Source organism: Acinonyx jubatus, chromosome A1, assembly GCF_027475565.1.
Source record: "Acinonyx jubatus isolate Ajub_Pintada_27869175 chromosome A1, VMU_Ajub_asm_v1.0, whole genome shotgun sequence".
NCBI lineage: Eukaryota > Metazoa > Chordata > Mammalia > Carnivora > Felidae > Acinonyx > Acinonyx jubatus.
Window position 1 is genome coordinate 27170584 of NC_069380.1, and position 26847 is coordinate 27197430.

The 26847-nt window shown below is 42.0% G+C and overlaps 1 protein-coding gene and 1 long non-coding RNA gene across 2 annotated transcripts in view; both read right to left on the reverse strand.

The window, feature by feature from the left end:
• The window catches only part of LOC128314159 (uncharacterized), a 48193-nt gene extending 26863 nt beyond the window's left edge, over positions 1-21330 (reverse strand). The window contains exon 1 of the long non-coding RNA XR_008295657.1: positions 13556-21330. This is a non-coding gene — a long non-coding RNA (uncharacterized LOC128314159). The remainder of the gene's footprint in view (positions 1-13555) is intronic.
• A 3092-nt stretch (positions 21331-24422) lies between these two features.
• DNAJC15 (DnaJ heat shock protein family (Hsp40) member C15) overlaps positions 24423-26847 on the reverse strand; it is a 70136-nt gene continuing 67711 nt past the window's right edge. The window contains exon 6 of the mRNA XM_027064905.2: positions 24423-24655. Coding sequence (XP_026920706.1) covers positions 24585-24655 — 71 coding nt within the window. The 3' untranslated portion in view covers positions 24423-24584. The remainder of the gene's footprint in view (positions 24656-26847) is intronic.

The following is a 26847-nucleotide window of genomic DNA, read 5'->3' on the forward strand; positions in this document are numbered from 1 at the left end:
CTGCTCTTCTGGGTGTCTTCTGGTCCCTGAGCAGCCACTCCGAAACCAGGTCCCATGCCCCTGGCTGTAGCATGACATCTAAATCCTGGAGTAGACGGCATCTGGAATGAATGTGCTCCACAGTGAGGCTGTGAGGCTTAGGGCCTCAGCTTGGCAAGGGGTCCATTCCAGAGCTTGGCAAAAGCAGCGATGCCGTTGGTGGGGGATGTGGGGACGGGCGGCCTCTTCAGAAACAAGGTACTCCTGAAGGGCATCTGAGGGCGCCTCCGATGTTTGTGTCCCATACAGGGGGGATCTCAAAGAGTTCTTCCTACTTCCAAAGTAGGTGCACAGTTTCTTCACAGAACACTTTTTTTGAAATCCGTTGTCATCCCTTTTGGCTAATTTGTTCGCTTAAATCCAAGTCGGGACACAGATTCACTTGGAACGATTCTGCTACCTTCCCCTTCTTAGGCCCACGTTGTTTCGCACTTTTTCAATACCATATTCCCAAATTCCTCTTGCTTTAGCCCAAGTGACACCTTGCTTTACTCTCCCAGCCAGGCCCTTTCCTTAGCAGAGGACTAAAATCCTCCGAGACTACACCTGGGAACGTGGGTTTCAAGATGGCGACTTTGAACGATACACAAGCCTCAAGAAAGATCGTTCGGCCTGTCAAGGTAGCAGTTGCAATTAAGTTGGCTCCCATGGGAAACGATTCTGAGATGGGAGATGGGGAGAACGAGACTTGGAGGCAGCCCCTCCAGGTTCACGGTCTGACTCTCGTCATCATTGTCCTAGTGTTCCTTGAGGCTTGAGTGCCCCACTTCTCACTTGCAGAGACTGGCGTCACAGGTAAGCGCAGCATCTCTGCGAGGTGCTGGTGAGATGCTGCAGTGACATTTTAATCCACTGACGTCCAAGGCTTCCAGAGAACTCGAGATGTAAGACGAGAAGCGGTTTGGATCCAGTTAGCAGTTTCTTTCAAAAAGGTGATAGAATATGCATATTTTCCCAGATGGAACGCAGGCATGTTCCCACCATTTTCCACAGATCATTGATTATTTTGTACTTGAACGCAGCTAAGGTAAGGGTGTGTGTGTGGGGGGGGGTGTACATGCACACGTGTGTGAGGGGTTATGAGGCCACAGAATGAGGCAGGAATAAGATCTGAAAAAAGTCTCCACCCCAGCCCCGTGACAACACAAAGGAAATCAATGCAACGCAGTAGGCTATTTTAGAGGCAGCCGATGAATAGAAATCTCTCCGCCATCGCCCTGTGCTCAGAAGAGACAGGGACCCCTCCTGCCCTTTCGCCTGTTCTGCCTCCAAGACCCATTGTCATGCTTTTTTCGGGAGAAGTTGAAAATTAATTTGGTTTCCCTGCATCTTGTCCTATTTTTGTCTAAGTGCGAACTGTTCACTCAAAAATAAAAATAAAGGATCACGCAAGATGCATGCAACTGCCTTTTCTACGTAAGGATGAAAAACTGGTTATGAGGGAGGTTAATGTTGTTATTCCAGAGAGATAACCCCGGTTGCTATGGCGAGGAATCTTCTGTCAATCACCCCGATGAAGTTGGCTCTTCTTGTAAGAACAGCCTCGATCAGAGCTACAGTTTGAATATATTTGCCGCTGAGCTTTGACTAAAATGTTTAACTTAGTGGACAGGTCTGTGTTTTAGCAATTGGAATATTGTAGACTTTAAACGTGATGCCTATAGAATGTGGCTGAGTGAAACCTCATGCTCTCAGAACGGGCCAATTTAACCACCAGGCCGGAAATTCTTCAATCTGTGAAAAAGTGTGTAAGGATTTGGGCAAGAATAGAGCTAACCGTTGACCAACGGAGGAAAAGACCCAAAGAATATGTTACAAGATGTGGTGTGATTTGGTTTGTAAAATGGGAGTTCTTCTTCATGGATTAGTTGATTGATTTTTTTTTTTTTTTTTTAATTTCAATGGTTTTGATCTGTGGTGTTCACGGCTTAATGATCTGCCATTCCTGCTGAAATTTATTCAGGCAATAATCCACAAGAAATTGGTTGTTTTCAGCGGTTTATGACTTGTTATTTAACATTTAACAGAATGGCTATTTATTTTGGAAACAACCAATTGTGAGAGGTTTATTGCTATTGTAAACCATAATCAACTGCTTGTATCATTGCTAGTTTTGCACGAGATAAAATGGGCAGCTGCGAGGGGAAATTGTTGAGTAGCTTTAAAACATTTGCATCTCCCATCGTACAGGGGAGCCACTTCACCTTGGAGTTCGCCTTACATTCGCGGCAACTATGCACTTGCCTTTGGTGCGAAATATTTGGCCTTCCGGTTAAAATCGGATCCAAAAGAGATAATGCTCCAGAAGGTCTCTGCGATGTTTTTTTTGCAATCACTTACATGGAAAAAGAAGATACGATTTGGATGAGCTAGGACAATGCTGTAGATTACATTTTGTTTATCCCAGTATCATAGTAGGAATTAAGTTTCACAGCATCTCGAGAAACCCAAGCGTTTGAGTAATTTATTCCACCAAACCCTCAGAGAGCTCCTACTGCCACCAGGGTTTCTGCTTTGGCTCTTGCTGTTCCACTTGCTGTAGATTCACTGCAGTGACTAAAACTGCGGACCTGATTAGATCTCTGAGCGGCACTCAGTTTGGAGCCCCGGTCAGCGCATGTGGCCGTAGGTGACAATTTAGAGAGAACACTGTGTGCATTGAAGCCACCCAGACTCTCTGGGGCAAGTCTGGTCTGAGTTGTTTGGAATTTCTTTTTTTTTTTTTTTTTTTAATGTTTATTTATTTTGAGAGGGAGAGAGAGAGCACGTGCGTGAGAGAAAGCAGGGGAGGGGGAGAGAGGGGGAGAGAGAGAATCTTAAGCAGGCTCCACATTCAGCCTGAAGCTTGACCCAGGACTCAATCTCATGACCCTGAGATCATGACCCTCAGCCAAGATCAAGAGTCAGATGCTTAACCGACTGAGCCATTCAGGAGCCCCTTATTTGGAATTTCTGATGGGAACCAGAGAATCTGGGAGCTGGGGCCGTGGAGGGGAGTGAGGGCCTCAAGGTCCCCAGCAGATGGGGGTCCTGGGCTAATGAAACTTCGTGAGGGTGAGCAAATCACGGCATCTCTCTGAGCCTCAATTCCCACCTTCAAAAATGGAGACGATAATAATACCACCTCTCCTACTATAAAAAGGTTATCCTAAGAAACAAAGAGTAGGGTAGTAGATCAAAAAATAGATTATGAAAGGGCTAGGATTTTAAATGCAATGCTATAATTAACAACATTTCATTTGTAGTTATTCTGCATGTTTCCAAGCAGACTAAATCAGTTAAACAGCCACAAAGATTTTGTTTCAATACAATTGATATATTCAAAAGTTTGTTTTGTGATGGGACCTCCTCACCCAGAAGGTTTTCCCAGCAAGAGCCCATGTACACTATTTCTCTTTAGGAAAAAGGGCTGTCAGAAGGAAGGGTGCATTTTTATCTCCTGCTTGGGAAAGAGGAACCATTTGCTGAGGTGCAGCCCCCTTCCTGCTCCTGCAGCAAATGTCTATCAAGGGTGTGGTGGAGGTTGGGGAGTGGCATGGGTTTTATTAGTAGTTCCAGACCACAGTCCCCAGAGGGGCTTTGAAGACTCCAGGGACACAAGGAGCCAAAGAGTGACAGTCAAGGGAAGAGGGAACAGAAAGAGATGCACGGAAAAAGACAAAAATACACAGAGATAGAGAGAGAGAGAAAGAGAGAGAAGTAGAGGAGGCAGCTCTTTGGGTCCCCCCCCCAGGTTGCTGACTGAGGCCCTTATTAATAGCTGCTGGATGTGGGGGCACCTGGGTGGCTCAGTTGGTTAAGTGCCCAACTTTGGCTCAGGTCATGATCTCGTGGCTCGTGGGTTTGAGCCCCGCGTTGAGCTCTGTGCTGACAGCTCAGAGCCCGGAGCCTACTTCAAATTCTGTGTCTCCCTTGCTCTCTGCCCCTCCCCTGCTTGCTCTCTCTCTCTCTCAAAAATAAATAAACATTAAAAAAAATTTTAATAGAAAAAATAGCTGCTGGATGTGAAGGGAAAGGAGGAGACAGGGCAACAAAAAGAAAACTGGAGAGTGTGTTTGTTTTGAGTGGGATTGCTGTAAAAGAAAATCATTTGCAAAAATGACAGACTTATAATTAAAAAAAAAAATCCCTCCAAACCTCCATAGCTTAAACCAAGAAGTGTAAAATGGTATGAGAAGCCTGGCAGCGTCCTCGTGCAGGGGGCACGCAACGGAGACTTAGCACAACTGCCCTGTGGGCAGAGGGCTGGGGCTTTCAGGATCCAGAAACCACCCCCAGGCCCAGCACCTTCTCATCCCTGTCCCACAGGAAAGGGGACCAAAGTCATAACACAACACGGATGCCAAGGCTCCTTGATCTTTTATTATCCTGAAGATTTCTAGAGCAAAATAACAGTAATTCCCATCTTGTATTAGCCTATCTGATGTGCTGAGGACTGTCCTAAATGTTTTTCATGCATTATCTCATTTATTCGTCATACAACCCAGGGAGTAGGCACTATCACTGCTCTCATTTCACAGAAGGGAACACATCTGTCTGAACATATTCTTGACCACTCTGATACATATATATCAGATATATATAAATATATATATCTGTATAATATATATGTGTGTATATATCTGTATATAAATATATATATCAGATATATATAAATATACATATCTGTGTATAACTATATGTATATATCAGATATATAAAAAATATATAAATATATATTTAAGGAATTTTAGAAGAAAAAAATCCCATAACTCTCTTTCTCTCTCTCTCTCTCTCTCTCAGGAATAAAGAAACATTAAAAAAAAAATTTTTTTTTAATTGGGGCGCCTAGGTGGCTCAGTCGGTTAAGTGTCCGAATTCGGCTCAGGTCATGATCTCGCAGTTCGTGAGTTCGAGCCCTGCGTCGGGCTCTGTGCTGACAGCTCAGAGCCTGGAGCCTGCTTTGGATTCTGTGTCTCTCTCTCTCTGTTCCTCCTCCACTCATGCTCTTTCTCCCTCTCTCTCTCTCAGAAATAAACATTAAAAAAAAATTAGAAAAAAAGTCCCCGAACTCACACATGCAACCTATTTTTCCATAAGCCCAATGATAATAAGCTCATACCATATACTCCCATTTTTTTCATACATCATCATGTCATCGTTATTACAGCGTCTCCCTCGCCCCTAAATGAAAGATATTTGGCATGAACATTATTTGACTGTCCTACATAAAGTTCCTTGGGGTCTGCATTAGCTCTGTGCCAACCCAATGAATGTTGGCTGGGTACTTCCAATGTCAAGTACTGTGCCAGGTCCTGGATAAGCACAGGGGGCCCCACCGCTAACACATGTCTCTACATGAGGCAGCCTCTGCCCCTCCTGGGCTGCAGAGCACAGTCCAGGTCCTAGAACCGTGAGCATGATGGTCAGGACTAGATTGAAAGTTGCCTTACTTTTGTTTTCCTAGGAAGCAGCCAACAACGAGCAGTACAAAGGACATAAACAAGACAAAAATGCAGGAGGTTAACTGGGGCTCCCCATACCTCTGCCTATTTCTCACAGGGCTCACCCAGTGTTTCCGGATCCTGCCAGCCGGTGTGGATTTGAGGTCCACCAGGATGAAGAAGCACAGAACTACTGCCTCACTGCCTTTGTACTCCTAGCCTCATCAGCCACCAGAAAGATGGATGTGACCAAACAAGGCCGTAATCCTGACACTCAAGGGTTTTTTCAAGGGTTAGGCCAGCATGGTCCAATGGAACTTTCTGCAATGATGGAACTATTTTGTATCTTTCCTGTGCAAAATGGTAGCCACTAGGTACAGGTGGCTATTGAACACTGGATATGTGGCTAGTGCACCTGAGAAAATAAATGTTTAATTGTATTTAATGTTAAGTAACTTAAATTCATATTTTAACCACCACGTGTGGCCATTGGCTACCATATTGGACTGTGCAATTCTAGGCTTTGAGATTTCAGGTGGGTCAGTGCTGGAATAGTCTTCCCTCTGTTCAATTCTTCTCTCCATGCCTCTTGGGGACCCTCTGTAGGCAGACGTGAATCGTGTCCTTATGTTTTTATACAATCCTGATTTTCATAGTAGGTCAACTTTCCTTCGCTCTGTGTGCAAGCAGCCAGGAGGCAGAGTCGAAGAGCTATGCAAATCAGGCAGGCCCTTTCTTGCAAGCAGCTGGAACGAACTCAGGCTGATTTAAGCAGAAAATAAACTCATTACGAGGATTATCAAGAGGCACACAGAATCACCAGAAAGGCAGAGGAACCAGGTTCAGGGGCCTGCAGCCAGGACAGTGCCTTGGATCAACTGGGGAGGTCACAGTCTACATTACAGATACTGCTAACGTCAGTCACTGGGTGCCACCAGTCAGGGCCGTTACCAGCGCTTGCCCTCAAAAGGTCGTCCTTCCGCAGCTACTACCAGCACCTACATTGTCATAACTCTGGGGCAAGTTAGAGGTCTGCCCACCTGCCAGTTGTAAAGAAGGCTGATGGAGCAAGTAGCTGCCATTTTCAGCTTCTCCAAGGGCAGGCAGGATTTGCCCCAGCTCAGGGAATTCAACAAGGCTAGGAAGGAGGCTCGGATGCTCGGTAACGAAGACAATGGACATCCTTCACGACCACCACACAACACGTATCCAAATCTCCACTGAGGCCAGAAAGCCCTGCAGTCCCTCTGATTCGGTAAAGCGCATCTGTGAGTCTAGCCAGGCCAACAGAGCCCGTGTAGCCAGATCTGATTGTATCGGCCTCCCCGCAGAATCGCTTACCCTGAAGGGCACTCGGGTGTGATGCCATAGGGGGACAGTAAAGGATGTCACATAACACAGCCCCTGAAACGTATTATGTCCGCTCTGAGGATACTGCTGAGGACACTGTTCATGACCCCTAAAAGGGTTGGGTTGGCTGCTATAAGGCTTAGGGCTGAAGCCGTGGCCCATCTGAAGCCTGAGTAGAAGACCCCAGAGTATGTATTCTACGCATAAACCTCATTCTTCGTTTTTTTTTTTATTCCCTCTCTACCCCTTATTTCCCTGTGCCCTGATTTTGTCACCTACTTTAAAGTATGTGGCTTATTTTACATTTTAATTGTATATTGAAATCCACCTTACCTCCCTCTTAGAGGACGTCAAAATTAAAAATATACAATAATGAGAACTCACAATTATGTCAAGAGGTCATTTCAATATGCTAAGGATACACAAAGAAGCACCAGCGGGCTCTGCCTGGTGGGGTGGGTGAAGGAGGGGCAGTGCTGGGGAAGGCTCCTGAGAGGGGATGACCTTTGAAAGATGGAGAGGTAGACATTTATTCGCAAAAAGGACAAGGCAAGGGAGAACCTTCCAGGCAGCATGAATAAAAACCAATATTTAATTTTGTTGTTCGGCCTTTTTTTTCCTTCTAAAGAATTGCTGTTGCGTTCCGGAGGTGAGTTTGCAATGCACAGGCTCCTGGATGGTTTTCTCTGACTCAGATTCTTGCCTTCCACGGTTTTCCTATTTCCAGGGGCCCTCGGAATAGAGTGGGAAAGGACTCTGAGGCTAAATTAAGAGGCTATCTGTTGGCCCTGTTTGGATTCCATCTGCCCCATTTGGCCGCCATCCTCTTGACAGGTGGGCCTGGCACGGCACTCAGGCCTTTTGGCTAATCGTGGGCAGCTCTGAAAAGGCCTGTTCACTCACTTCGGAAGGAAACACCCAAATGAATCCACCCTTTTGGGGAGATTTAGCAGCCAAAGTAGCTTTCCGGAGAGCAAGTGGTGCCAGACCTATTTAATTTCCTTGTCTGCTAGAATGAAAGGACACAGAGATAAGGAAGCAACAACAGATGCAATCTCCAAGGGCTGCAGGAGAGCTTTCATCCGGCCCCATGGATACTCCCATCAGCAGAGCAAAATGGCAGGCGTGCAGCGCAGTGAAATATGGAGCCGGGTCAAGTGGAGCTTGATGACCAACGTGCATGAGGCCCACAGAGAGCCCAAGTTCCACGCCAAGATCAAAGTGGGATGTTTCAAAGACTCTCCTGAGACTGGAGGGCTCCTTTCTTTGACAACTTGGTGACCCTGATGGACCTCAAGCAGGCTACAGAGGGTCTCTCACATGCGGGGTTGGTGTGGCTACAGGGACCCATTGGTGGTAGGAAGCACCTTCTGTGGGAAGCAACACCTGTGTTTTAAAGAGCCTGGCCTTGGTTGTCTTGGGTGTCAAGCAGACCCATCAAAGTCTGGATGCCAACTGTGTTCCTTGTTGCTAGCTGGGTGACTGCCAGAAAATCATTTACCCTCTTTAGCCTTCAGGGGTTTTTTTGGTCTGTGAAATGGGCAGAATTCTTTTCTGTAAATACCTTTTTGTGTATTAATAAGTAGAGGTTAAAGTGAATGTAAAATGCACCGTACCGAGCACTCACTAAATGTTATTTCCTTTCCCTCCTAACCCCGGGCTTCTCAGTGCTCCCTAAATGGTCTGTGCCCAGTAAACCAGCACAGTTTACATTGGCCTAGTTAGACCATTGTTATGAAGGGTTTGTAATGAAATAAAAATCTCTCAGGGGCCTAGAATCCTGGAACCCCAAGCCAAGAACCACGGAATAAGACACAATCAAACAAAAGGTAAAGCCCATGGGTGCATAATCACGTGTGGATAGAGTCAATTGGACTTAATGATTTTCGTTGTTGGTTTCTGTTGTTATTGTTGGTCTGGCTTTGTTGAGATATAACTGACATACAACATTGTATATATTTAAGGTATATAAGCTGATAATTGGATCCTCTTATATACTGTCGTTGCAGAATAATTACAATAGGCTTAATTAACACTTCCATCACCTCATATAATTACCGTTTTATATTTTTGTGGTAAGAATATTTAAGGTCTACTCTCCTAACAACTTGCATGTATACAACACAGTACTGCTAACTATGGTCACCGTGCTGGACATTAGACCCCCAGAACTTATTCATCTTATAACTGAAAGCTTGTGCCCTTCAACCAACATCTCTCCGTTTATCCCATGCACCAGCCCATGGGAACCATTCTACTCTCTGTTTCCTCGAGTTTGGTTTTTTAGATTCCACATATAAGTAAGATCATCCAGTATTTGTCTTTCTCTGACTTAGTTAACTTAGCAAAATGCCTCAAGGTCTGTGCTGTTACAAATGGCAGGATTTCCTTCTTCCTCATAGTTGAATGATTTTCCATTATATATATATATATATAAACCATATCGTCTTAATCATTCATCTGTTGATAGACATTAAGGTTGTTTCTGTATCTTGGTTATTGTGAAGAATGCTGTACTGAATAGAGGAGTGCAGGCATTTCTTCAATATCCTGATTTCCTTTCCTTTGGATACCCTTCCAGAAATGGTATTGCTCGATCATATGGTAGTCCTATTTTAAATTTTTTGAGGAGTCTCCATATTGTTTTCCTTCACTGCACATTAATTTACACTCCCACCAATAGTGCTCAAGGATTTCCTTTTCTCTACATCCTTGCCGACACTTGTTATCTCTTATCTTTCCATTAACAGGTGTAAGGTAATATATCATTGTGGTTTTGATTTGCATTTCCTTGATGAAACTGCTGGCCATCTGTCTTTTCTAGAAGAATATCTATTCAGATCCTCTGCCCATTTTTTAATCAAATTGTTTGGGTTTTTTTTTTTTTTTTTTTTTTTTTTGCTATTGAGGTACATGAGTTCTTTCTATATTTGGGACAGTAACCTCTTCTCCGATAAATGATTTGCAAATATTTTCTCCAGTTTGGTAGGCTGCCTTTTCATTTTGTTGATGGTTTCCTTTGCTGTGTAGAACCTCTTTAGTTTACGTAGTCCCACTTGTGTGTTTTTGCTTTTGTTGCATTTGCTTTTGGTGTCAAATCCAAAAAACCATCACCAAGAGCTTTCTCCCTATGCGTCTTCTATATATGTTCTATATATGTTCGTTGAATGTATAAGAACTAAGAGATTATAGGTGTTTAGTGAGCCAGCTGATATCACTTCTGCTGCCTTCTTGAGCCAGGACGATGCAGGAGCCCTTAACCTATCCCCCTACACCTGGAGTACACATAGCGGTGTGAAGGTTGAATGCCTGCTTTCCCATTCCTGGCTAGGGTGAGTCTCGACAGCTTTCCTTCACCTCTCTGACACAGAGCAGAATAATTTTCATTCCATAAAACCAGAATAAACCAGAAAGATGCCTGCAGGGAACGCTGACTAGATACAGTGTACAGGGAAAGGCTGGGGGATCCTTTGGTCCGAGTGTAGGACAAAGCATGATGATGCCAAGGAGGGCAATCAGGTTGCTTTCATTCGCATCCCTGCTAAGCGTTAGACACATTGAATTCCCTTGTGTAATCATCAAACTTGCAAGGCAGGAGAGGGGTTTCTTAAGCTTTTCTTGTGCCCTGAACCACTAAACCCCTTTTCAGAATAAAGTTTTCAAACACATACATAAAATAAATAAATGAATAAAATTCCAAAGGACACCAATTAGTTTAAAACACAATTTTCAAAAAGATAAAAACATTTATGATGGAGTAATGTAAGTGCCTCATTATAGTTTTTAAAAAAATTTTTTTTAAATGTTTATTTTTGAGAGACAAAGACTCACAGTGCGAATGGGGGAGGTGCAGAGAGAGAGGGAGACAGAATCTGAAACAGGCTCCAGGCTCTGAGCTGTCAGCACAGAGCCCGACTCAGGGCTAGAACTCAAGAACTGCGAGATCATGACCTGAGCTGAAGTCGGAAGCTTAACCGAGCCACCCAGGCGCCCCAGTGCCTCATTATTAATACATTAAATACTGAGAACTAGCAGTGAGTCTAACAACTGTAATTTTGAAGTAGATGAAAACAAACGCATGTAGAGATATCTGCAGCAATGGTAATGTGAGATGCGAATCTCTGTGCCTTCTACTGCTGACAAAGTTGTCGGTTGCTAAAACTCCTGTGGTTTGCTGCCTACATTCCTAGTTAAAAAGCATGCTAAATTTCAGGTATAGATTAGTGAAAATAAAAATGCTTTTGTTCCTACCCAAGTTCACAGACCCCCTGGACTCCATCCACAATTCCCTTGGCAGTCCATTATTATGGTAAAAATATTGACCACCAATTTTCAGATGAGGAAACTAGAGTTCAGAGAAGTTAACTTTTCAAAGATCACAAAGTAAATGACAGAACCAGGGTTCAAATTCAGAAGCACGTTCACCTCTAAAGCCTGTTTTATTTTTAGTGTAGTGGTGCTTCTCATTCTTTAATGAGCGCAAGACTCACTTGGGAACTTTGTTCAAATGCATAGTCCTAGGCCCCATCCCTAGAGATTCTGACTCAGGTTTGCCGAGGGATGCGAGTTTGAGAGTCTGCATTTCTGACTAGCTGCCCAGTGATACCTCTGGTCCTGCGACAGACCACACTGCACTTCCCAATAATGATTCGGAGAGACCCCATTCAGTGTAATGAGTCTATCAGCGGTCCTTGACTCCAGAGGAAGAAAGAGAAGGTAACTCTGGGCACCTTCCACTGAAAGTCAGAGTGCCTGTGATGTCAGGACCTGCGGGGAAAGGCTTGCTCTCACCATCTCCTTCTGCTGTCTCTTCTCCCTCTTTGCATGCCATCTCCCCTTAAGCAGTCTGCTTTGGCCCTGATTCTTTTCCAAGACGCCCTCAAATTCCATGTGAAGCTGGTCTCACTTGGATAAAAGTGCTGTGGGGGAAGGAGAGGCCCCAGGGTGATTAACCTCCACCAGGCCCTGGGGACAGCTGTGCCCGCAGCCCCCAGGGAGAGCGGAGAGTCCCTCCCACACTGCACTGCGGCCCTCAGGCCCCACACCTGCTGGAGCTGTGTTCCTACAGAGCCTGGGCACATGCTGGGTCACTCGTACTGTACCCAGCCCCGGGATGCCCAACCTTGGCTGGACAAGGAAATAGCAGAAGGGCTTTAAAGAAACTGTTGCCTGGCTCCCATCCCAGAAAGTCTGATCCGGGGTGCTGCCTGGGCATTAAGGGTTGTAAAAGCTACAGACGTGATTCCAAGGAACAGCCCAAATAGAGGAGCCCTGGCTTCGTGAAAGGAAATAGATGATGTGCAGTTAGGGAGTGCTGGCTGTGCACCAGGAGGTTTTGCTCGCATTACTTTCTTTCATCCTCATGGCAATTGTGTGACGTGGTGACACGATCCCCATTTTACAGATAAGGAAACTGAGGGCTCAGAGAAGTTAAGTAAAGTCTTATTATGATGAGCCCTGAGTAATGTACAGAAGTGTTGAATCACTATATATTGTACACCTGAAACTAATATAACACTGGGTGTTAACGACGCTGGAATTAACATTTTTTTAATAAATAAATAAAGACCTTGTCAATAAAACAAGAGTGATATAATGGTATAAAGCAATAATTTGTGATCTCCTTTTACTTTAAAAGAAATAATTCCTTAAAACTGTAGACCTACATCTTTAAAAAAGAAAGAAAAAATAAAGAAGTAGTTAAATAACTTGTCCAAAGCCACACAGCAAGGAAGTGTATGAGCCAGAATTTAAAACCACATTAGTCTGTCTCCAAAGCCCGAGTTCTTAGAAGCCTGCCGTTTCCCAACGGAGGGGACTTAAAAGTGGTACCACTCTCTTTTGCCCCCAGGCCTGATGCTATCCCTTTTAACTCACAATGTTTATCCTCTTTGCTGTGATCAAGTGCTTAGAAAATGCCATGGATCTGGAAATCCATCAGACAGTGCCTGGAGGAGGCCTGCAGATCTTCAAGGTCTTCTCCCGCTCCAGCTTCAGCTCCTTAAGTCTATTTGTCACAAAAGGGCCTCCGTTCATTTCGCTGGATGCCTCCTCTGGCATCCTGAACGCAACATGACAAGTAACAAATGTCTTCAGAGGTAGGGAGGCCCTTGGACTGTGATCATGTTGGAATGAATGACCACCCCGAGGAGACTTCATAAAATCCCCAGCCTCCTCTCTAAGCCAGGAGTGACGTTTTCGGGAACTCAGGCTAAAAGTCTCGAGGGCGAGTTTTGTACTTGGCTGGGAACGCTTCCTGGGAGGCAGCTGGACAAGAGAAAGAGGACGGACTTCGGGGTTAGTCGGATTGGAAGCAGAGGCAACTCCATTCCTTCCTAACTGGGATTCTGAGCAAGTGCTTAAGCTCTTGAACTCCCCTATTTATGGATGAAATGGGGATAAAAATACCTAGTTGAGTGGGTTGTTGTAAGGATTAAAGACATCATGTATACAGCATGTTTTGGGGGTGCGTGGGTGGCTCAGTCGGTTAAGTATCAGACTTCAGCTCAGGTCATGATCTCACAGTTCATGGGTTCGAGCCCGCATCGGGCTCTGTGCTGACAGCTCAGAGCCTGGAGCCTGCTTTGGATTCTGTGTGTGTGTGTGTCACTCTCTGCCTCTCCCCTGCTCACGCTCTCTCTCTCTGTCTCTCTCGAAAATAAATAAACACTAACAAAAAAAATTTTTTTTTAAATACTGTCTGGCACAAATATCAGGCACTCAGTAATTACCAGTTGTCATACCTGGCTTTGCCGTAAAGCTGGCCAAAGGACTGTTTTTTTTCTCTAAATTCTCTTGGATCGATTTTTCAGCTGTTAAATAAATAAGAATAAATATTCTTATTTAGTCACAATTATTGATAATCAGTTATTCATTTCAATAAAAACATTCTAATTTTATTACAATGTCATTGTAAAATATAGTTTGATTTCCCATCTAGAGATCTGTGTATTTGTCCACAGGGGTTTTCTAGAAGATTCCTAAGGCTCTATATTAAGATGCACTCGAAGGGGCCCCAGAAAAAAGAAAATGGTTGATGTTCAGATGTTGGAATTATTGGTAATTTGCTATTCGTTCTTTTATTCTTTTATTTTTTGTTTGTTTGTTAAGAGAAAGAGAAAGTGCAAGCAGGGGAGGGGCACAGAGAGAGGGAGACAGCATCCCAAGCAGACTCCACGCTGTCAACACAGAGCCTGACATGGGCCTCGAACTCACGAACCCTGAGATCATGACCTGAGCCGAAATCAAGAGTCGGTCGCTTAACCAACTGAGCTACCCAGGTGCCTGTTATTCATTCTTTAAAAATCATTTAATTGTTATTATGTTTGTGTAGTACTTGAAATAAAAAACTAGTAAAGTCAAAGAGACAAGCAGTAAAAATGAACATTTGTGGAAAAGCTACCGTGCACAGGCGCTAACAAGCACGCACATCCGTATCTATGAAATCTTTAAACTCTGGAAATAACCCTCTGAGGTACATAATATTATACCCATTCTATGGGTCAGGAAACAGAACTTCCACAAGATCACTCTACTAACAGAAGGTGGAGCAGAGATTTAAACTTAGATCTGTGTGACTCGGGAACAAGTGCTTCTCCAGATTGCACGCATCTGAGAAAGCAGCGCATTCAAGTATTTCGAAAAGGCTGTGTCCTGCCCAAAGTCACATAGCTCATTAGCTGCGGAACCAGGGCAATTAGAACCCAAGTCTTCAGTCCTCAACGTTACAGGAACTCAGGTGTGTTCTTTTCTTTGAGGAAAACCGCCATCTTCAAACACATTGTTGAAAAAGAAAACACAAAATCCTCAAATAAATCCTTATTGGGTAATTTAGGTCAGACCTACAGGATTATCAGAAAATGCCTTGATAATTAACATAAGGATTTGTCGTCCCGTCCCCTCTGAAAGCACTTTGGATGGGCAGATAGTTTTCCAAGAGGCATCTACAGAAATACTAGCATCAGGAAGAGAAACTCGAGGCACCATCCTCGTCTGAAAGCAAATCAAATCAGCAACATGTGTAGGTGCGTCTGCTTAATGGAGTGGGTGGAGAACAAGACCAAAGATGACTCAGTGTCAAGTGAAAAACATCTTCATATAGGGCTGAACATATGCAGATCCCATCAGAGCCACGCGAGTCACTTACAGATGTTACCTGGCAGCTTTGCACCTGGCTCTGTGAAAAATACTAATTGGCTTCCAGGTATAGTTGGACACCTGACTGGCTGGGCTGCCAAGGAAAAATTTAAATCCTTGCGCCTGGCGAGTTTGCAGCATAGATGCACAGAGCATCCTGTGCACAATGGTGTATGTGCTCGACATCAGCTCACACACCCAGCCCTAGGTAGAAAACTTAAAATAATGCAGTATTATCTCCCGGCCACCCACAAAATGGAGCAAAGATTCATGCCTGAAGCTGGAAATAAAAAATAGCAACTTCAAAGTCTGTGCTATTAGGTGGTGGGTGAGGTACTTCGCCCATTTATAAGAGAAAGGTTCAATTCAACATTCCAACTCTGTACACATGCAAAATCGTTCTCAGATGAAAAAAATCAATGTTGCCATACTTTGCAAAAATATTAATAATGACTTGAATAAACATGTCTCTTCAAGGTGTCCAGAACATTCAACGTGTCTCTCATTATTTCCCACTTGTTTCTCATTGGTCTCACCGTCTCACTCTGTGGGCAGGTAGGTGGATGGTATTCCAGCAGGAGCAAACGCGGCGAGGCAGGCTGGGGAGCTGGGCTGTGGGCCCAGAGCTCACCGACAGCCCAGCAGGAATCACGCCCCAGTGCCCCGATGCCGGATGCTGCGGCGGCTCCCAGCCTGATGCAAGCGTGACTGGTACGAAGGTGAAAAAGAGGCCAAGAGTAGGAGACGACAAAGGCAGTTTGGTTTATTAGGAGAAAGAAAAACTCTGACTGCCGCGTTGTGGGCGTGTAACTCCCAGACAGCAAAGACCAAAAGCTCGGTTTCAGGCTAGGCAGCCTAAGAACCAGAAACGGATGCTACTGGGGGAACACAGGGGGGACACAAAACCTGAAGTCAAGCAGTCAACTGCTATGCATTTCCTTACTGAATCCAGAAAGTCGAAACCGTTACTGTAACACCAACACTGAGAAGCTTTAAACCTCTTTCGGTTGATCAATATGTCCCCTAAAGTCACATTATTCTATAATAATTCCACCACCGCCAATGAATGGGGCTCTGGACAATTACTGCCTAAACTCCTGCTGATCTCCACTAACTAGGTTGTTTGTGGCTCCAGATGATTCTTCAAACGGGTGACAGATTTGTCAGCCAGGTTCTTCTTCTTTCCCCAAGAGCAACTTTCAGCCAGGCTTTGGGGGAAAGCACACTATTCCCTGGATAGTAGGAAGTAGGAGAGACCCTCAGACCTCCTGACACCACACTTTACTTACAGCCCTACGGGAAGAAGCTGTTAACAAACTGAGAGTGTTACTGAGCCATACATCAGACCCTAGGAACTGCCCGCTAGGTTATTCTTGCTCTGCGAAAAAATTCAACCCCAAAAGGAAGATGGCAACATATTAAAATAATGTATTTGTCTTTGTATTTCTGCATAGAACATACATACTTCACACGTATTCTGAGCAAAAAAATTCAAGTTAATGTTATCAGTTGCGTTGTTTTCAGGTTTCTCTGATTTTCCCCTTCGTTACATTTCTTAAAACTTAACATCCCACACACCATACGCATTCTTGCAGTTCTCACACCATGGTAATATGTACTCAATTATGTCTGTACAGAAAATTGATGTTCCATACATAAATCCTATCGGCAGAGCCAAATATAACGCGTTCACCGTATGATTCTGTATACTGTTCTTAATTCACCAGACTGCTGTGAAAAACATCCCTTCCCGACGAAACAAAATTCAAGCTTGTATTTTATGACAGACACACCCTATGTTGGCTCAACACCGTCAGTCCTGGTTCCTCCACCGATCTGAAGAACAGATCACAGGATGGGGCCTCAGGACAACACGAGACCCTCCCAGAACACTTAAGTGACTGCTGCACGCTCTGGCCGTGGGAGGTAATTACGAAGCGACCACTTTATGGGGCACGGCATGTGTGGGGGCAGTGGGATGATGAAGGGCGAGACTGGAGAAACAGAGGGTCCACACCTACCTGGACTCCCCTCCTGTGAGAAGCTGGAAACTGAACAGTAGTAGCCTTATCCTTCACTTACACTAAGTACGGAATCTGGCATCTGTGCCCACATGGTAATACATTCTAGGGGTAACAGTTCGGGTTGTGTCAGCATTTCCACTACCAATGCCTACGTTTCGAGTTGTTTAGGCATTTAGAAGTGCCGCAGACCAAAAACTGCTAGGGATACACCCGAGGCAAGGAAGAAGGAAACCAAGGGAATTGGTTTTTGCATTACAAGATACCTACAAAAATAAAATTTAAAGTATTACTGGGCTCGTTTCTATTTTTTTTTCCCCCTTGCTTATTTTGGTATGCAGGGTAAAAACCCAAGTTTCACTAACGGCTTCTAAGAAAATCCACATGTTCACAATTTTGGTGCCTGACAGTTATCCTTAGAAGTAAACCAATCAATACCGTGTCTTGAGGGACACCCGGCCAGGCATCTCCTGAAGTAGAAATAAAAGCAGCGCCTGAATGAAAGCTCAGTGTAGACGAAGTTACGTTACATATAAGATTAGTGCCTTTTCTACAAGAGTTGTACGACAGAAAAAAATTGAGTGTAAATTCAATTTTAGCAAGTCAGACTTCATTTTCACTGTGCTGGGAAAATGAGACAGCTAAAAGTATCCCACAGTTTATCCTTTACAATTTTAAAGCAAAACAAACACAACAGTGTGTATGTATATATGTATGTATGTATTTAATTTTTACATATTAGGTTAAAAAATCTGCTTGCAAGGGGAGAAAAGCCCAAACAAGTATATAGTATGTAAGTGTAAACCGGGACAGAATCAAGTGCTAACTGAGTACCTATGTCCCAAGAAGCTGAGGAACAAGGCATAAAATCAGACCCAAGCAGGGTTAATCAGGGAAGGTTGCATTTCTGTGTGGACATGCGGCTTTCTGCAACACCGTACTATAGAATGTGCCAGCACAACTTGAAAGATAGAGACCACGCAGATACAGTATGGCATCTCACCATCACAGGACAAACACTATTAGATTTCATCCTACTCCAGAGGCAGAGAAACCAAAACGTAAACACTTCTGAAGTCAACTCCTGATTATCCACATTTACAGAAGGAAAGAACAAAGGCAAGGGTAATCTAAGAGTAGATAGATGGAAGATGCTGGAGTTGGCTTTGGAATGTACTTATTCTTGAATACATGTGTATCTAACATTCAAGAAACGCACAAATCTCCTATGAATAGGAGAGTCATGCATAGTTATAAATCTCTGGAAGTTTGAAATCTTTTCACCATTTGATTAGAGCACCTTTCTGAAAGCATAGAAAATTAAGTGATAATCTCAAGACACATTCTTAGATTGGCGACTAAAGATCTATGGGTCCTACTAGACAAGCCTATAACTGTGCAAAATGTAATTTGGGAATGTGGCATAAAAGCGTGGCATGAACAAATAAACCCAGTCCACAGCTGGGAATATTGGCAAATGATTTTGAAATGTTCTACTGAGCACTGGCAATTCTCTTTCAAATGCTGTAAGTGATCTCTTCTTGGTTCAGTTGTCTCTCTTGTTAACCTTAATTTTTTCACTACCTCTCTGTTCCTTTCAATAAATTCAGCTTTCTTATTCTCATCTTTATTACACCGAGCAATTTCTTCATTTCTCCCCCAAGGTCTGCTGATTCAATTTCACAAGCCATCTTCTGAACGTTGCTCTAGATGTTTTCGTAGGAAACTTCTGCCCATGAAAGTTTCAAATAAAATCTCATCCCCACTGAAGTCAGAAACTCACGCTGCTAAACTCCTTAAGTGAACCCTCAGTATGTGCAGTTGGATGGATATCACAAGCTCCCAGGGCAGAATAAAAGACCTTAGGCACTCCTTGTTCATAACGCCAAATGACACGACCCTTCCCACAAGCCTTTCACAATCTATAACCCAAGGTTCACAAGCAAATAATGAGTCAAGTCCCTCCATTTTACGACGATTCCCATGTGTCCAGAATTGGTTTAATACAATAGAGCATGTAAAGAGCATGTGCTTCAGAGTCAAGCCAAACTGGATTTGGATCCCAGTTTCACTGCTTACTAACTATGTAATTTTTGGCAAGGTTCCTAAACTCCTCTGACCTTACCTCTCTTTCTCCATCTGTGAAATGGGGGATACAGATAGTAACTATCTCTTAGGGGTACGGTGGAAATTAAAAGAGAAAATGCAGGTAGGAGGCTTGGCACATGGTGTTCAACAAATATTTGCTATTATTAATAAAATCTCTTGAACTTACACTAACAAGCCGATTCGAATTTCTTAGTCTTTAGCACTACTGCTTAGATGTCAATACTGAACCAATAGCTCAATGTGATTTCCATCTTGTCAAAATTGAATTAAGTTTCCCACCGTTGATTTAAATTTCCAGGGGCATCTTCCCCCCTTGAGGAACTAATGTGAAATTTATGGCCAATTTTAGCCTGAGTGATCATACTCTGCCCATCTGAAATAAAACTCTTTCTTGATGTTGGAGATTGCATATCTATATTATATAGTAGTCTGTTCAGACTTAAAGTGTTGACCAGTGTGGCTAGGCACTATTGAATTGAGCAGAGGGGGACAGGGGGTTATTATGGCAGGAAGAGAAATGAATAGTACTTAATGAACTTGCATTTCAATTGAGCAGGGTTTTTAATAAAAAAAAAAAAAGCTTTTCATAAATTCTTTTGCTCAGCAACAATAAAAAAAGGAAAAGAGCACTCAACTGGGAACAATAGCTGCTCAGCTCATAAAAATCATTAGAAGGAACATTTTCTTTGTCGACCATGCCCAGCAATTTTACTGGTGGGCAATGATCCAAATCACTTAGATTCTACCTAAAAAAATGAGTCCAGAGAACTTCTCAACTTTTCCAGCTAATAAGTTAAAATTCTAATTTCCTAATGTGTATAACTCTGCCATAAATAAAATTCAGCTCGTAATTGACGGAATGCTTTTGACAAGTAGATGATACTGATCTAGCGTTAACGGGATATGCTCTTTGGGTTGCCTTTCTGTTAGGAGGGAAGCACAATGCTGACACATTCACTTTGCTACCATCAAATCCTCCTTGGAGCCAGAGGCCTTTAAGGAGGTGACTGTGGGCAAGGGGCTGAGTGCCTGTGGATGGCGTGGTTGCCAAAGTGCAAAATGAGCCGATCTACTTAGATATTTAACTTTGCACCACGGCCCCTGTAGTTCATTCTAAGTGAGTTGAGTCAGGGAAACTTCAGTATTTTTGACATTAAGGGCCTAGCTGATTCAACTTCTCCTACGTATGTCATTAAACCACCTTAAGCTAATTGCCAAATGTGTCGGAAATATGTCATTAAAGGCTCTTTTCTGTGTTCAAGGTTCCCCATGACAACAAAAGAATTTCTGTCCTTGGATATGATACGTTATTTCTAATGACCATGCTGGTCATCACAAGCATGACTGGTAATACGGCTCTTAATATTTCTTATTTCAAAAGTATCAGGCAAAAAAAAAAAGTTATCTGTTTTTAAGAATCTGTTTTTCTATTTAGTTTGAGCATATTACACATTTTAAGAAGAAATGTATTTTATAACTTTACTGCCTCACATAATTTTCAAACCAAATAAAGGAAATGGTTTGAAGACTAAAACAATGTCTTCCAAAATCACCATACTTTTTTTTTCCTTACTAGACTTCTCTCCACTTTTGACTTTAGGCTGGAGATTGCACCACCAATTATAGTCTAAGTGGCATTCTATGCTCCCTTTAATTAACTGTCCATTTGACTTACACTTTCTCTGGAATCTGGGAAGTAATTGTTTTTTTTTAAAAGGTCTTTCCTGCTTCCTCAGATTGCATCTAAGATATAAGAATAAACAGAAACTGCAGTATCAACAAAGAACCTAATTAACAAGAATATGCAATGACAGCAAATATGTAAAAGCCATCTTTACTGAGGATAAGTGACGATTCAAATAAGCTTTTTAGATAATAAGGAGTTGAGGGTGGGTAGCTTTTAAAATTCTATTCCGTAAGTACAATGCCATTTGCAGAATGACTACTAAATTAATATCTACCTAAAGTAGTAGTTGTGTCATCAGAAACTACTCTAGCTAGTTTACTTGAATTCTACACTCCTGACAACATTTTGAAAGCAATGCCTTAACTGACTTGAGTAAGGAGAGGAAAATCTAAACCCTGCCCTGCTACATATTAAAAATGGCCACTATGGGGCGCCTGGGTGGCTCAGTCAGTTAGGTGGCCGACTTCGGCTAAGGTCATGATCTCGCGGTCCATGAGTTTGAGCCCCACGTGGGGCTCTGTGCTGACAGCTCAGAGCCTGGAGCCTGTTTCAGATTCTGTGTCTCCCTCTCTCTGACCCTCCCCTGTTCACGCTCTGTCTCTCTCTGTCTCAAAAATAAATAAACGTTAAAAAAAAATTTATTTAAAAAATGGCCACTAATCCACTAATTCTTTCACTATCCTCTCTATCCTCTCCCTTTGAGTCTTGGCATTCTCTATGCCTATCGGAACCACTGCCAGTTTTCAGACCCGGCCTGTTTGCAGCTTCTACTTCCTGTCCCTTCACTTTCTTTGTAACACGGCCACCAGAATGTGATGATGCTTCTCTCCACAGCTCCATGGAGAAGCCTATTCGGACAGCAACTGAGGCTCCTGGCTGACTTGTCCTGGAGAACTTCCCAGCCAAAGCCGGTCCTGACTGCCAGCCACATGAAGTGGCTCCTCCAGAGACAGCTGATGCTGCATGGAATAGAGACAAACTGTCCCCACCATGTACCCAAACTGCAGATTCAAGAGTAAAATTAATGATTACTGGAACACACCTTCAAACCTTAATTCAAGGTATTCTGAAAGATTTTAAATTAAATGGGCAGTGAACAAAGCAATAATTCTATTTTTTGAGCATTTGCTATGTGACTAAATGCTTTACATATCCTTATTTCCTACAATAACCTTATTAAATAGGATTATTTTCTCTATTTTATAAATGAGGTCACTATAGACTTGCAGATTAACTGCCCAAGATCACATAACAGAAGGAGAGTTTTCAAAACTGTATCTTGTCAGACTCTTAGGCACATGCTTAGCAGGAAAATGGGATGAAGGAAATTCCAAGCTAATGCTACAGGCTCAAATTCTCATAAAATACAGTATGGATTAGAAAATAGCATGTCAATTAAAACGTATATCCTGAGGGGCGCCTGGGTGGCTCAGTTGGTTGGGCGTTCGACTTCGGCTCACGTCACGATCTCCCAGTTGGTGGGTTCGAGCCCCGCATTGAGCTCTGTACTGACAGCTCAGAGCCTGAAGCCTGCTTCAAATTCTGTCTCCTCCTCTCTTTGCCCCTCCCATGCTCATGCTCTGTCTCGCTCTGTCTCTCAATAATAAATGTTAAAAAAAAATAATTTTTTTTTAAAAAGTGTGTCCTGAGAACACCCCAATATTGCTTAAGATAACTTTTAAAATTAGTGGTAGCATTTTTTAAAACACACTATTTGGAAAACAACATTTTCTCAGTGCTCACAACTTCGTATCTGCTGTGTGCTAGTGCTCCATACTAAAAAGAGGTTATGAAGATGAACGACAAGATTCTTGCTCCAATGGTTCTTGCATTTTTGAGAAATAAGGCATGTTACACAAAGAGTTTTTTTCCACAAGGTACCAAGTTGTAACTATCATGAGTGAGGAATAAAGTGCTATGGGAATTTATTCATTCATTCAACAAATATTTATTGAATGCCAACGCAGCAGTGAACAGATAGATATGGTCCCTGCTCTCAGAGAACTGGCAACTCATGGTATTACTTTTGCTGGAAACGCCAGAAAGACAGGGATACATTTTAGCCTGGCCTTGAATATTCCTGGGCTTTTGGCAGGTGCAGATGCAGGGATCAGGGCATTCAAGGTACAGGGATAACAATGACCAGAAAAACGAAAAACCCTAATGCACAAGAAAATTAGGACATCCATGGGGACTTTAAAGTGAGAACAATATTTTAGTGATCCTAAGATTCAACTGATTTTCAGTGAGATCATTATTTTATGTACCAAAGGAAAAAGTACTTAAAATTTACAGCAGTGGCTCTCAACCAGGGGTGATTTTCCCTCCAAGGGACATTTGGCAATGTCTGCAAACATTTCTGGTTGTCACCCTGAGGGGGTGCTATTGGCCTTTAGCAGTTAAGGGCAGGGATGTTGCTAATTATCCTACAATGCACAGGAGAGAGGAATTACTCAACTCAAGATGTCAATATTGTGAATATTGAGAGCCATCAAACTATATAGGATGTCATAAATTGAGAGATGCAACTAGAATATTAAAAAAGTATTTGAAGACAGATGAAGTATAGTGGCTCAGTTTACCTGGGATGACCCAGGATTTATAAAGGATTACAGGAAAATATTGCTGGTACCCTGTATCTGAATCCGTTTTCTCAACTTTGGGTAGCAAAGTGATGATGACTGGGGCTCTATGAGATAATAATTCCATGCAGTATAAAAGGCTGGCCCTTCATGATCATGCATCCATCTAATTGCTTTTGAGAAACCTTGTACTGCAATCATACTAATAAATCTTATTTCTACTAATTGTGACTGATCTCAGGGGAAACAACACTGACTCACCAATCATGTGGTATATTTCTTACTAATTGTATTTAAAGCCCAGCTCTTAAGCCACTTATTCTCTGAGGCTCCTCCTTATGCTCTCAGCTTAAAATATTCTCTTTTTCTTTGAACTTCTTTAGCATATCACCTGTACTTCTCTAATAGTGTTCCTGTGATTTATCTTTCCTCTAAATATAACTTTTGGGGGGGTCAAGATCCATGGTTAGTTCACACCTGTAACTCTCAGAGGACCCACTATAGTGCCTTCACATCATAGGTGGTCAATAAATACTTGCAAAATGAATAATTGAATAAATATACAGTACTGGAAGGCTATAATTAAAGACAAATTCCTCAGACTTTTCCTACGTCTTTTCAGCCTTTCCTCACAGGGCTCATTTTGCAAATCTTTAATCATTTTAGTAGCTCTCCAAGTTCTCATGCTTCACTTATAGGGTCTCAGAGAGAACAGAGTTCTTTAACAAGTCCTAACCACTACTTTACAAAACACCATTTAGTAAATTCGATGGAGTTTCCGATCATTTCCCCATGGGATGGCAGTCAGTGTTTGATCTCAAAACATGTAAAGCACCTTACACAGGCAGAGTACTAAAGTCCTCTGAGGAAACAAGGGACAATGTGAATATAAATAGAAGCAGTAAGAAAATCTCTACTAATTGCTCACAAATCCCACGTTACTGATGATGACACTTGAGTGAGGGAGGGGGGCCGGGGGACCTTAGGACTAATGAACAAAAATCTTACACTGTGTAACTACCACAGAGAAAGGAGGAAAATAAGCAAAGTGTTCCTTTAAAAGATAATAAACAGATAGATTATTAATATTTTATTATTATATACCTTAATATTGAAATAAATGATTGTGGTCAATACATGTACGGAAATTGTGAAGGTCGTGGCTTAGATTAATTTGCAGGACTTTCTTGCTTTAAATTCCCCCTTCTCTTCCTTCAGAGTGCTTCTTGGGCATCAATCAATGTTTGGTGGTTGCTTCCAGCAAGTCTTTTGCTTCATTTATTTTGGTTGCTAAGTAAGGAGATCCACCTAGGAGGACAAAGAAAAAACAAATGGATTAAAACTTCATCAGTGACATTTTTTAAAGTCTCAAATAAAGAAAAACACTCGTAATTGGAATCCTCTGATATTTTCCCACACATTCATCCTGTTGACAAATTATTTTACAAGCTAAGTAGAAATCATAACAGCATAAATTAAATTTGTTTAGTGAAGCACTACAGATACCCAACAATCAAAGATAACCTCTGAGGAAAATAATGAAAGAAAGCTATGATCAGGAATAATTTGAAAAACACTCAAACATTTCATTGGTCAGACACTGCCATTCAAATATTTGATCACAGAATTTTCTGAAATTAAGTGGATGGTTAGGTAAATACAATAATGGTCTCTCTCCAAGACTTTTTTTCTGTAAAGAGAAGAATATTCATCTATGAAGGAGGGTATCTTTCTGAAGGAGGTAAAGCAATCCACAGGAACTTTCAGAGATGTATCAAACCATACATTTCTACAAAAATGAAAAACATGTTAGAAAATCAACTATGTACTATCCAATCCTAAAAATCATATTTACTAATGTAGATGAATGAACTAATAAATGAGTGGTAATAAAAATAATGTTTAAAGGAAATGCTCTCTGTTCTCCAAAATAATCCTATTAGGATACTTATGTATACTTGAGTAGTCTTAGATTCACTGTACCCTAAAATAAAATTACATCAGTTCTTTTTTTTAGAAGTCTTTCTAATGCAAATAGTAAGGAAATTGAGCTGATTTTCAAACTCAGAATCATTATAAATCACAAACAGAACCTAACTGACATACAAAAATACTAGCCCCAAACAGTCACATTAGGCTATTTAAGCATTATATGCCTTCTCATTTCTACCCCTGAACATTTTTACTGCTTAATGCTTGAGCTAACAATCATATTATGGTTCACCTATCTCTCTGTGTTTGTTTTTATTTTTTTACTCTCCCCTTGAGTACAAACCATCTATGGCTTTTGAAAACCTCATAAGACCTCACTAGCTTACAAAAAAACAAAATACACCTAGATAGCATTGGTGTGTAAATTGTCCAGGTTTTATCCAAGCCTTTCATTAATATGATACCACCCACTTTATATAGGAATAAAAAAGCAGGGAAACAAATCAACAAACATGGTTATAGCAGAAAGGGCAATGCTGGAGGAAGCTATATTTAGCTTTTTGCCCTTGAGGATAATACTGACATTTTTACATCAAGATTTGAACTGCTATAAACACATATGGAATATATCAAGGAGTGTCCTTGAATATACAGTAAGAATTGCAAGCAACGTTGATGAAAGTTTCCATATGCACTTGGTTATGAAATAAACTGATTTCATGATTATCTTTGAAAATGATCTTAACTTAGGTAATGTCAATCCTGGAAAGCTGTTTAAATGTTTAGAGTTACCAAGGCAATGCCAGGCATTCTGCATGTCCTCAACAAATATTAAAATATTAATTGAATTCAAATATAACCTGTAATTGATTGATATGCACTCTGGATATTGAAATCGTAACATGCTCATTTAGCAATTAGCAGACAGAAAAAAGCCCACACTGGGCTCTGCACAGGGCGTGGAGCCTACTTAAAAACAAATTGAAACTTTCCCCTTATCTCACACCATATACAAAAATTGATTCCAGTTTATTACAAATACAATTATGTCAGGTAAAAGATTTCAGAAATTATCTTCATGACCTTGAGACAGGCAAAAATTTCGTAAACAGATAAAAAATGCACTAGGTATAAAGGAAAAATCTGACAAACTGGACTTTATTAACATTGATATTTTTTTCTTAAGTTTATTTAATTATTTTGAGAGAGAGAGAATGTATGCAGGTGTGCATGAGTTGGGGAGGGACAGAGAGAGAGGGAGAGAGAGAATCCCAAGCAGGCTCTGTGGTGTCAGTGCAGAGCCTGACACGGGGCTCAATCTCACGAACCAGGAGATCATGACCTGAGCTGCAATCAAGAGTCAGATGCTTAGCCAACTGAACCACCCACACACCCCTAAAATTAAGAATTTCTGTTCAATGAATGGACACCATTAAGAGGCAAAAGCAAGACACAGAGAGAAGATATTTACAACACAAAAGACTCATGTCTAGAATGTTAGAATATATAATGTTCTCAAACGTCAATAAGAAAAGGAGACAACACAACAAAAAATGAATGGAGAATAT